The sequence below is a fragment of the Notechis scutatus genome, chromosome 4 (assembly GCF_049901735.1).
Source record: "Notechis scutatus isolate UNSWTSFEM ecotype Mainland chromosome 4, rNotScu1.2, whole genome shotgun sequence".
NCBI lineage: Eukaryota > Metazoa > Chordata > Lepidosauria > Squamata > Elapidae > Notechis > Notechis scutatus.
The window spans coordinates 163,963,367-163,975,713 of record NC_142012.1 but is presented as its reverse complement, the minus strand read 5'-3'; the positions used below and the strand labels follow the sequence as shown (position 1 = coordinate 163,975,713).

General features: G+C 43.0%; 1 protein-coding gene across 2 annotated transcripts in view; it reads left to right on the top strand.

Annotated features, from left to right (window-relative positions):
* Positions 1 to 8,321, top strand: part of AP2M1 (adaptor related protein complex 2 subunit mu 1) — a 34,801-nt gene extending 26,480 nt beyond the window's left edge. The window contains exons 6-12 of one of the 2 annotated variants that reach the window (XM_087965530.1): positions 254 to 395; positions 886 to 897; positions 2,343 to 2,462; positions 3,651 to 3,786; positions 5,805 to 5,902; positions 6,241 to 6,352; positions 7,236 to 8,321. In XM_087965530.1, the coding sequence (XP_087821656.1) occupies positions 254 to 395; positions 886 to 897; positions 2,343 to 2,462; positions 3,651 to 3,786; positions 5,805 to 5,902; positions 6,241 to 6,352; positions 7,236 to 7,370 (755 nt within the window). In that variant the 3' untranslated portion in view covers positions 7,371 to 8,321. The remainder of the gene's footprint in view (positions 1 to 253; positions 396 to 885; positions 898 to 2,342; positions 2,463 to 3,650; positions 3,787 to 5,804; positions 5,903 to 6,240; positions 6,353 to 7,235) is intronic. The other variant, XM_026688426.2, reaches the window with a different exon arrangement.
* Positions 8,322 to 12,347: the final 4,026 nt, after the last annotated feature.

The window sequence follows — 12,347 nt, the reverse complement described above, 5'->3', positions numbered from 1 at the left end:
GCATGGTCCAATCACCAACCGTCCCAACTTGAAACCCCCCCTTCAATCACTCCCCCTCCAGGTGCAGGAATAACATGACCTTGACCGAAAAGAAGAATGCTATTCTGTCTAACTACCAACACTCTAAAAATCCCCCCCCACACACACACAATTTACTTTCCCAGGAACAGGAATGTGGCCGCGTAGAAACTTCTGGTACTAATATGGCTTCCAAAGCTGACACAACGCTTTCTTGGCCTTTCCTTTCTTCCAGGCCAGGTGTTGAGCGCCCATGTCTCGGGAAGAGTGGTTATGAAAAGCTACCTGAGCGGCATGCCCGAATGTAAGTTTGGCATGAATGACAAGATAGTAATTGAGAAACAAGGCAAGGGGACTGCAGACGAGACGGGGAAGAGGTAAGTGGGGTGAACAGAGGGAGATTACATTTCAAGCACTATGCTGCCCTAAGCTACCTCTGTATGCTCTTCCCTTTGCATTTGGAAAGATGCCAGAGCTTTCTTAAAGGTGAATTTTGTTCCTTTGCTCCCTTGTTTAAAGCAGGAGCTGAATGAGTGGGCTGCGTAAACTTCTGTTACGGTTTAAAGGGGCGAAGGTTTCCCAAGAAAACTTTAAATTCTGGCCCTACTCCACACTCCATGGATTAGCTCAGGCACTTAGGCCATTATCTTAATCTATATTTTTCACGTCAACCGTGAGGCTGGAAAATCAATAAACCCACGATGGCTCTGCATTCCATAAGCCAGCCCTAATTAGGCTATGAGAGTCTCTAAATTTCCTGCTTTAAAGGAGACCATTAGGATTGGTATACACAGAGGTCCTCTGTGCTGCCTCTTGCCGACTTCTGATACTGAATTCTCTTTTTCTTTTGTGTCCTGCTGACTCCAGTGAAACAGGAAGGTAGATAATCTGCTTACTGCTCTGTGCACGTATTTCTCACACACCCTCTCCCACCGGCGCCCTTTTTTTTGCTTTGTGTGATTTGTGCATGTACCACCATCTTTAGGCACTTCCACGCAGGTCCCACCTGTGGTTGAAGGCTGAGCTACTGTGTGCTTGTTCGTAGGAACAAAGCCGACTCAGGTGTTGCTGTCTCATCAGGTTGACCCAGACAGGAGGAGCTTGGGCAAGATTTCATATAAGGCTTTTAAGCAGGAATAGTTCCCCTCCCCTCTAAACAAACCAGGAGTTGGCTTCTTTGGATTAACTGGGGAACAACATAGCAGAGGAATTTGATAAGAGAAGCAAGACAGGGAAAAACCCCTAGAATGGTGCAACTGGAAGCCTTAAGTCTTTGGAGTGCCCAATTTGGGTGATGGCAATAGCAAAACCAGTTCTTTTGAATTCTGTAATCGGAGCAGCAAGCTTGAATATTAATTTAGGAAGAGAGTCATAGAAATGAGAAAACTATTCAGACAGCATCCTCTGAAGCAAATCTTGAGCTGTGTGTGTGTGTGAAGCGAGTTGCATCTGATGCCCATCCTGTGTCTTGAGCATTCACTCTCTGTCCTGCAGTGCAGATCCTTCCCACTACGCTGGCAAACTTGTCCTTGAATGACTTCGCTGGCTAAGTCATTCGCTTGCTCCCACCCAACAGTTGCTTTCTGCAAGATTTGCAGTGAGATTTTGTTGATGTTGGATGGTCTCTGAAGTTTTTCCTTGCCGAAGAGGATTCCTCTGTTTGCAGAGGAGAGATTTTTTATTTTGTTTTTAGTAAACCACCTGGAAAAATGTAATGGCTTCTCGAAAAGGAAATCTTAACGCCCCTCAAGCCTCTTGCAGAAGATGGAAGGCAAATCCCTCTGTTTTTTCCTTACTTTTGAACTTTGTGCTAAGCCATAAGGTGGCTTATTTGATTTTGAGTCAGTCTCGGGTATAAACCCCATTATTATTATGCTTTGTAAACTCTGGTTTATGGCTTAGTACGTCTGAAATCAGCCAGTGTGGCTTATTCATCAGTTAAAACAACGATGAGTTAATACGTAGCTATACCCAGCCCAAAACCTATATCACTCCCATTCCAAAAACACTTTAAGGAACAGGCATGTTTGAGTAAGTCTGATGGGGATGCAGTTCCCCAAGTGAATTGGGGTGGGCAGACACCAGTCCAGCCAGATGTTGCTTGAATTTCCTGGTGATCAGGCAATTCCAGTGGCTTCTGAAGGAACCCACGGCTCCCAGAAAGGCTCATTTATACAGGCTGTCTTTATCTTGAATACCTTGGCTGTGACTTAGCCATCGTGTGTGGGACCGTGTGCTCTGTCTGAAGTTTGCAGTGAGGGGAGGCCCTGAATCCTATAGCTGTAAGACTTCGCACTGATTATAATCCTGCTTCTGTGTCCTAGTGGGAAGCAGTCCATTGCCATTGACGATTGCACTTTTCACCAATGTGTGAGGCTCAGCAAGTTCGACTCGGAGAGGAGTATTAGCTTCATACCACCAGATGGAGAGTTTGAGCTCATGAGGTGAGGTTGCTGGGGGAAAAAAAAACCTTTCTGTATCCATTGCCATGGCGTAGTATAACCCTCCAGCCGGTTATTTACTGAATTCTGCCTGCCTTCTCGCAAAAAAAAAAAAAAAGTTGTCAAAACATTTGCCAATAAGAACGAAACACAACCAACTGGAAGTTCCTCCTAACATAGATAGGCCCAACTTGAAGCTTTAGCATAATACATGTTCCTGAGCCTGTTATTTTTATTTTATTTTATTTGAATATATGTTTATATCTTATCAACTTCCAGGGACCCTACTGACTGTGATTACTCTGCAGCACAATTTCCTATCATACCGAGATAGAAAGCGACCAACAACTATAGGGCAAGCTATTAAATACACTTTAAATACTATAAAACACAAATTCCCATTGAAGCATTAAAAAGTCCTCCACCTCTTGTTTGTTTTGCACCGACACTTTTCCATTATGGACCTTGGAGTGCCTCCAAATGTTAACTATGGACCCCAAAGCATTGAGAAAACAAGCACTACACACCCAGCTAGGTAGTCGAAGGCCTGTCTCAGTAGAAATATTTTGCCCTCTGCTGGAAAAATAACTAGGGCAGGCTGATTTTCTTCAGCATTAGATTCAAAAACCTGGCAGTTTTTTTTATAGAATTTCAATGCTGTGTGCCCCAAATGTGCCTCTTTCAAATATGGATGAGGGATTCCCAGGCAGAATTTTGGAATGTGCTTCATAATTAGGCCAGTAAAACTTTTATCAAGAAAGATGCTTGCTGTCTTAATTGTACTTTCGCCAATCCATTTTGGCTATCATCAGTTTGCATAGCCAAGTATAGGGGTAATTTAAGGTGTATACTCACCCTTAGGACACTTGGCTCTTCAAGGAATATAGTGCAGCAGAATGATGTCAGTATTAGAGGGCAAACAAATGTGTGCATATGTGTGCATGTGTGTGTGCTGGAAAAAATCACTGGGATTGTGATACTCCATCATCCATCATGATGATGCAGAATTAGAACAGTGAGAAATTACTAAATACAGTAGGATGCAGGAAGTCTTATTAATAAGAATTTTGCCATTGAAGAATGTTGCAGCTAAGTAGCAGTTAGTTTCAATTACGAGTATTTGCTGGTTGTGTGGGCTGTGTCAGATTCCTCTCTTCCATTCTGAAAATGCTGTTTATTCTATTCTGCCAGGTACCGAACCACTAAAGACATTATCTTGCCATTCCGTGTCATCCCCCTGGTACGTGAGGTGGGACGCACTAAGCTGGAGGTGAAAGTGGTGATCAAATCTAATTTTAAGCCTTCCCTCTTGGCTCAGAAGATAGAGGTGAGCACCTGGCATAGGCACTTTTCTTTTTGCCTCGCTATGCGTTGGTTGCCTTGCATCGTTTTGATAAAACATTTTGATAAAACATTTTTTTACCCATTTTATGTGCATGGACTATGATGTTGGAAATATTGGGCAGGTTGTAGATATCAACAATATTGGAAAAATGATACATTACAGAATGGAACAAATTTTGAAAGTTGTAACCTTTAAAACCACACACACACACACTATTTCATTGAACTACATATCCTTTCAGACTAGATTGAATTGATATTTTCAAGGTCAATGTTGGCAAGAATTTTATATGCCTTTTATTGGAAAAGATCTTCTATTCCCTTTGCAGGACAAAGACTGATTAAATTTTGAGAGTGTGTCTTGGTGTCTAGCATAACCTTTCTTTTAAAAAGTAAATCTGATGTAGAATTTAGCTTTAACAGGAAACCATTCTTGAACTTATACCCAGAATCATGCCACATCCAAAATGGGGTCTTTAGAAATTAATGTCTATGAAGATTCTCAGTCATCCAGGTCATGGTTGTCCCAAAGGTGTTTTTTCAAGAGGCCACTAGACTTTCTGGTTTTTCTTTGAAGATGTTTCACTTCTCATCCAAGAAGCTTCTTCAGTTCTGACCGGATACTGGTGAATGGAAGGATTTATATTCCTTGCTGGTCATTTGCATTCTTTCTTTAGAGATTAATTCTTAACCTGATGTATAATTTATATTACTAATTTAATGCATTATTGACCAGCTAGACTCTTTACTTGATTTGCCTGAACCAACTAGCATTATTAAATGACAGCTCAATAGTGACTTGAGGATTTTGGTTAGAAAATAGATATGAAATACTTTTCAACAATATGAACTTCTGATGATAGAGCACATTTTATTCTATGATATTTAACGCTTGTTACCTTTACACCTCGATTTCTCCATCTGTACCAGATTTGGCTATTTCTGCCATCTTTTTAATAGTCTTAAGATACATAAAAATATCAGTAGGACAAACGGAAATCTTAGAAGTGATAACAGAACATTGAGCTTCAGTGTTAATGGTGATTAAGAGAAGTACTAGGAACAGTGATGGGTACTTGTTGAGTTATAGGCACTTAATAAAAGTTTTGAGAAGCATAAACAGGAAGGATTTCATACAAGGTGTGCTGTGGCCAGGTTAAGGTCCATTTTAATTGAGCTCCATCTGCGAAACTTGATCTCATCAGTGGGAAGAAAGGAAAGTGTTAGTAATGACGAGGACGCATTGGAAAAGCAGGGAGTGAATTTCAAGGGTGGAGTAAGAAAACACAGAAGTGTTACATAACAGTAAAAGACATAGAAACATAAAATTGCCATAATATTACTTTAGGCTGTGAAGACAGTGCAACCGTATTTGTAAATAAGGCCAGTAGTGCCCTCCACATACTCAGCTTTTGATAACCAAATTGTGCTATGATTCTTAAGGAATTCTTTGTACACACTTCCTTCTGTCTGTACAGGTAGTCCTTGATGTATGACTGTAATTGAGCCCAGAATTATGATTATTTTTGTGACAGTCATGAAATAAATGTTGTGGTCATTACATAAATGACCCATTTCAGTCAGTGGCCTTTTTTTTGTTTTTTTGCCAGAAACCTAAAGTAAACGTAGGTATTTGCAGTCAGTTGCAGTCAGATGACTGTGGGATGCTGCAAACAGCTGTAAATGTGGGCAGGTTTCCAAGCGTCCAAAATGTAGTCATGTGACCTGGGAGTTGAGTGACTGTCAGAACTTCAAAACTGTGTTGTATAGAGTTCTGGAGAACTCCATCTGTACCTTCAAACATAAGTGACCGGTTGTAAGTTGAGGTCTATCTGTAGCGCAATCCTGCCAGGTTGGCTTTCTTGCTCTTTCTCGAGTGTGCATTTTTGCTTTTGAGCTATCTTATCTTCTCTTCCTTTACAAAAACCAACAAAAAAAACCCCTCCATCCCACTATGTTTTTCACCTAAGCAGCCAAACGCAACTCAAATATATCTTCCAGGTGCGAATCCCGACTCCTCTTAATACTAGTGGTGTACAAGTCATCTGCATGAAAGGAAAAGCAAAATACAAGGCCAGTGAGAATGCCATTGTCTGGAAGTAAGTGGCATGTTTTTCTGATTTGGGCAGAGCTGGTGTTCTGCATATTTACCGGGTGGTCGCTGGCATTGGGTAGAGGTTGTACTTCCCTCTAGGCCAGGGGTCTCTAAAGTTGGCAAGTTTTTAAGACTTGTGGACTTGCAACTCCCAGAATTCCCCAGCCAGACTTGTGGACCAATTCCCAGAATTCTCTAGCTACACGGCTGGCTGGGGAATTGAAGATGCCAAGTCTTAAAGTTACCAAATTTGAAAACCCCTGCTCTAGGCTGAGCCAGATGGTGCTTAGGTGATACTTGTGCATATTTTAAACAAACCATTTCTTCTTTTCAATTTTATAGAATTAAAAGGATGGCTGGAATGAAAGAGTCTCAGATCAGTGCTGAGATAGAACTGCTTCCAACCAACGACAAGAAGAAATGGGCTCGGCCACCCATCTCTATGAACTTTGAGGTAAGCAGCTGCATTCTCCCTAAGAAGTGGCCAGGAACAGGAGGTATGATATAGAAACGTTCTGAGGGACTTAAGCAGCCCCATCTTCTGGCCTTTTGGTTGTACCAAGGCACCTGCCAAACATTTCCTTCCCAGGCTTTGTAAAATGTATTCCATCTCTTTCCTGGAGCCCTCAGCAAACCTAAAAACCCAAGCCTTTGCAGCAGCATCTCTGATTTTCAGGATCGCTATTTTCTTGCATTGCAACCCTCAAATGAAAGGATTGGTGGCAAAGTAGCTTAAGTGAGGGAGGATTACAAGATGTTTTTTGTTTGTACGTATGAGGAGGGTTGGAAGCTGAGTTTGCCTGTTGCTTTTTGTGTGAAAGGGTACCTTCACAAAAGGAGGTTCAGCTACAGAGGGAAAGTAATTGGAAATGTCAGCCTTCAAGATCTTCTTTTGCTTTGCATCTTTCGGCTGTCATAAGTAACGGGGGGAGGAGGGGGGGAAAGTATGGGAAGTGAGCTGGAGGTGTTGCACACTACTACTGTATAAACTGAGGAGGGGGGAGAGTACATTCTTGCTTAGGTTTCTATTTCTTGCTTAGCTTTCTCTTCTCTGCGCAGCTGCAAACCTTTATCAAAGTATGCCAAGGTCAACGGACAGAAGCCTCATCACCACCTGAAGATGTCCACATGATGACATTCACAATCTCATTTTAGCCAACAAGCTAGATATACTCATAAAAACTGTGTGTCTTTTGTGCTCTGCTATAAGTAATTCTTTGTGCTTCATTCGAATAATTATGGATAGTCCAGTAAGTCTCACTTTGACTTCGGAAGATTCCGATGGACAAGCTTTTGAAAGGCTCACTTTCCCATCCTTGTGTTCTGCCTTTGTACAGGTTCCCTTCGCGCCTTCCGGGCTGAAGGTGCGCTACCTGAAAGTCTTTGAGCCAAAGCTGAACTACAGTGACCACGATGTGATCAAATGGGTGAGGTACATTGGCAGGAGCGGGATCTACGAGACAAGATGCTAGCCCTGTGCAGCAAGCTGGCTCTCTCTCTCTCACACACCCTTTGGTCTCGACGTTCAAGAGCATTTCACTGGCCAGTCCTCCATTCAAAGGCTGGAAGCTGGAATCCTGCAGCTGCTCTTTGAAGGAAGGGGAGAGGGGGGGAAAGGGACAATCGGCACCTGTTTTGTTTCAGTTCCTGTTGGAAATGCAGCTGACATCAGGTGGTTTGAGAGTCTGGGCTCATGTCTTGCTTCTGTCCCAGGATGTAAAAGGGCCAGTCTAATGCCACCCCCTTGTGGTCATTCTAGGGAACATCCACCATGTGATAACCCCCCTTCTGTTGTCACTACTTGCATTATATCCTAGTATTTTTTTGGAAATCCTTGTGCATATGTATCAGTAGACTAGACAAGAAATCATAGACTGGACAACCCTTGAATTAATTCTGTCTCCTATACTTGGCTCTTGCTGTTGTAATTGTTGTTGTGTGGCAAAGGTGGGAATATTCCTCATTGCTTTCTCCTACAGCTCGAGGAAGGTTTGTGACCAAAAATGTCTGAGGGTTGTTATCATGGATGGTGAGAATAGCAAAGAATTTTTCACAGCCCCAAAGGGCAACTTCCTTGGACCACTGAGGATAGCTGACAAAGCCAGTACCTTTTCTCTCTTTAAAAAAACCCTGCCCTCCCCAAAATTCTGGCACATAACTGAGGAGACACTGATTTGATCAGTAATATCCAAAGGAGTTATCCTTTAAGAATTGGCCAGCAATCTTTCCTCCTCTTCCTTTCCTCCTCCCTTCTCCTCCCATCTTTCTTTTGCCCAATCAGCTTATGCTTTCTTCTACTAAAAGCTCTTGGGTCAATGGAAATGCTGCTGCAATCCACAGTTCTCTGCTTCAGGTAGTGTGGTCTCCCATTTTGTACACTTGTGATTGTCCAGTTATAAATACAATAAAGTATATAGAACCAACTATTTTGTGAGCGATGGCTCTTAATGGGTACGTGCTGGGCCAGAGGCCTTGCCAGACTGCTGTCTCCACCCTAAAAACCAGGGAACATGCTGAAACAGTTCACTGTGTACATCCAAGTGGACTCTTGGTAGTCTACAATTAATAATCAAATTCTGTTGCTTGGTTTTGAGGCACTCTAGCAGTGGATGGGTGAAGATGGGTAATGAAAAGAATGACTGGGGAAACATGATAGCAATGTTCTAACATTTGAAGGGCTCCTTTAAAGCCTAGGGAGTGAACCTATTTTCCAAAATACCAAAAGGCAAGACGAGAAACAATGGATGGAAACTAACCAATAAGAAAAGCAACCTGGAACTAAGGAAATTTTCTGACAGAGCAATCAACCAATGGAATAACTTGCCTTCAGAAATTGGTGGGTGTTTCAACACTGGAGGCTTTTGAGAAGAAATTAGACAGTCATTTGTCTGAAATGGTATAAGGTCCCTTCCAACTCTATAGTTCTGTGTTCTAAGAGTTGGTTAGAAATGCCACCGTTGTCTGCTGGAATTTACATGGATGTAAGAACTAAAGCAGCCATACAGTTTTCCACATACCAAGTGGAAGTACACTAATAATCTTCTGCACTAATAACAAAACCTGTGAGACCTATTGGTTGTTGCAGTGATTGCTGGGAAATTCTAGAGTGGGCCATTGGTTTATGGACTCCAATCAACAATTGTACAAGACAAGAAGATGCAAAAGTACCTATTACAATCCTGGAATAATCCAATGTTCCTGGAGCATTCACATTTGAAAATGCTGGTCCGGTGCATTATTGTCAAATTTTGTTAATTATTCTCTTGGAATTATTCCTTTCAACTTCTGAAAAGATGACTTAACAATTGATAAGTGAATTATGGGAGATAAAGATTAACGTTCTGGGAACGTTAGGTGAGCCAAGTGATATCTCTCCAGTGTGAGCCACATTCAGTGGCAGTTCAGGGTACCCAGAAAGACATTTAAGTCAGATGGAGTCTACTCCAGCGTGAAACCTTCCCAGTTGGTTGCTCAGAGATGGAAAGTCAAGTGAGCCGGACAGTCCATGTGATAAGAGCTGGAGACCTGCTCTAGTGAGCAAGTACAGGTCGGTAATCCTTTCTTTGAACACAGTCGGGACTGGCAATTTTGTCACTTAAGGAAGGCGGTTGTGAAACATCACGTAATCTCCCTGCTTAGGGTTATCAGTTTGGGCGGTTCCTGTTGTAGTAGTTAAGCAAATGCTTTGTGTCTATGGAGATTCTCAGTCATCCAGGTCATGGTTGTCCCAAAGGCAACTGGACTTTCTATGTTTTTCTTTGAAGATGTTCAGGAGCTGAAGAAATTTCTTGGGTGAGAAGTGAAATGTTTTCAAAGAAAAACCAAAAAGTCCAGTTGCCTCTTGAAAAAGCACCTTTGGGACAAATGCTACATAGTTGTTAGGCAAGCAACCATCCCAGTCCAAGTCATTTTCCATGATGGCACAGTGGTTAAAATGCAGTACTGCACATTTAGCTCGTTCTTTCCAGGAGTTCGATTCTGAGCGGCTCAAGGTTGACTCAGCCTTCCATCCTTCCGAGGTGGGTAAAATGAGGACCCAAAATTGTTGGGGGCAAGAGGCTGATGGTGTAAACCACTATGGACTGTAAAGCACTATGAAGCGCTATAAGTCTAAGTGCTATTGTTATTTTCAGCTTAGCTCCTTCAAGTCCTTTGCCTTGGTTATCCCGAGGTAAGGAGCTGTCTCCTCTTCAACTCCTTTCACCTATCTCTGCTCTTTTGGCCGCTGTGCCCAGTGGTATTCCTTGGTAATGGTGGCAGTGCTAGGACTGAAGCAGAGGCCCAGGGCCTCCAGTCTGCCCTGAATGTCTACTTCCTCCAGGGTCTTCCATCAAGGTCTTCCTCAAGTCCTGCACTATAGCTGCCACAGTATGAAAATCCAGCTGCGACCATCCCAGCATTGCAGGGCACAATCCTGCCAGGGAGAATTGGGAGAAAGGTCAGCTGAGACGGGTTGGATATGATGGGGTGCTGCAACAGTCATAAGTTTGAGGACATCCAAAACTAGATGCAGTATTCCAAGTGTGAACTTACAATGCTTTGGTAAGACCACACTTGGAATACTGCGTGCAGTTCTGGTTGCCACCATATAAAAAAAGATGTTGTGATTCTAGAACAGGGGTTCCCAACCTGGGGTGCTAGACGATATTCCAGGGGGTGCAAGAAAAGTCCAGGTAAATAATAGGATATTGGCTATATGTTGGCATTTTTATTTATTATGCAATGGATTAACTTTGTTTTCATTTTAGAGTTAAGTATCGTTATTTAGTGGCCGTCACATACATAGCTGAAAAGATTCAATCCTACCATATATTTAACGCGTTCAGTAGTTCCTAAAGTCTAAGTTTCAGGGGGTGCAAGGTTCGAGTGAAATTTTTTTAGGGGTGCGGGGCGAAAAAAAGGTTGGGAACCACTGTTCTAGAAAGAGGGCAGAGAAGGGCAACAGGTGATTTGGGGAATGGAGACTAAAAACATACAAAGAACAGTTGCTGGAATTGGGTTTGTCTAGTTTAATGAAAAGAAGGACTGGGAGGGACATGATAGCTGTCTTCCAATATTTGGGGTGGGTTGCCACAAAGAAGAGGCGGTCAACCTATTTTTCAAAGCACCAGAAGGCAAGACAAGCAACGGATGGAAAATAAGGGAAGAAGCAACCTAGAACTAAGAAATTTCCTGACATTGAGAGCAATTAACCACTAGAAGGGCCTGCCTTCAGAAATTGTGGGTACTTCATCACTCGAGGTTTTTAAGAAGAGGTTGCACAACCATCTGTCTGGAATAGTATAGAGTGGGAGTCCCCAAACTTGGCAACTTTAAGACTTCTGAACTTCAAGCCATCTTGTACTGCCTCATAGTTGCCACGAAGCCAAAGAGAGGGAAGAGAGGGGGGAAATAGATAGCCAGTCATGGTCAAAACAAAAAGTTTTCCTGTGGGAACCAACGTCACTGAAACAGGTGCCTGTTGAAAGATGAGAGGAACCTGCCATCCATCTTCATTGGGCAATGTGACCAGTGACACCTGGGAGGAGTTTTTACTGTTTTAATTAGGTAAAAATGGTGGGACTGGCTTTCAGCTGTGGATACGATGCATCCAATAATGTTCTTTTGAGGAATCTCCTATCAGCTGTTCAGAGCATCCAGTAGTGGGAGGTGCTTCAGTCTCTGCACGTCTAGGCTGGGCTTAATTTCTGGAACGTTCCTCCTCCTCCACAGGACTCCTCCCTAGTGTTCCCCAGTTTTGGCTCAGCCTCATGAGGGATAGGCAGTGCTTGTGATTCTTCCTTGGCCGAAACAGGAAAATTCGTTTCTTTACTAGCAGGTTTGAAAATTGATCAGCTTGTCTTTAGAACTCTAGCCTTCTAATCGCATTACGATCTCTTGACATTGGCTCTTTAACATCAGGCAGTCGGAGATCGCTCGCATTACAGGGAAGCGCTGATTTGCACCCCAAAGCGGAGGAAGGCTTCGGTGCTGCTCCGTGCCCACTCCCCACAACAGCTTTGTACCCCTGCCATTCCGACAGATAGCCACAGAGTTTCTTTCATCTGAACAGCGGTGTGAGCTCTTTGCTCACAACGGAGTTGTATTGCTTTCTTTCCCTTTGAACCTCCGCCGCCTGGGGGTGGAAGATTCAAATGCTTAGTGCCTTCCACCCTTCCCCGCCGTTTAGCCTTATAGGAAGATCCCTCGGAGGTTACTCCTTCACACGGTGGGAGTTTGCTGCTGGGGAGCGCGCCAAAAGGTTAACGGCCGGAGGCCATTTTTTCTTACAAAGAAAGACCTCGTGGCCACGCTGACTGTATTTCATTTCGTGCTGTGTGAGGTACTTTCTGTCCCGAGCAGAGGTTTGTCTTAGGAACACTTGGGATCATTATACCCTCGTCTTGTTTTTTTTCTACATTCGAGGCTATTCATACATTTAAATTGTTGGCTTAACCCTCACAGCCCAA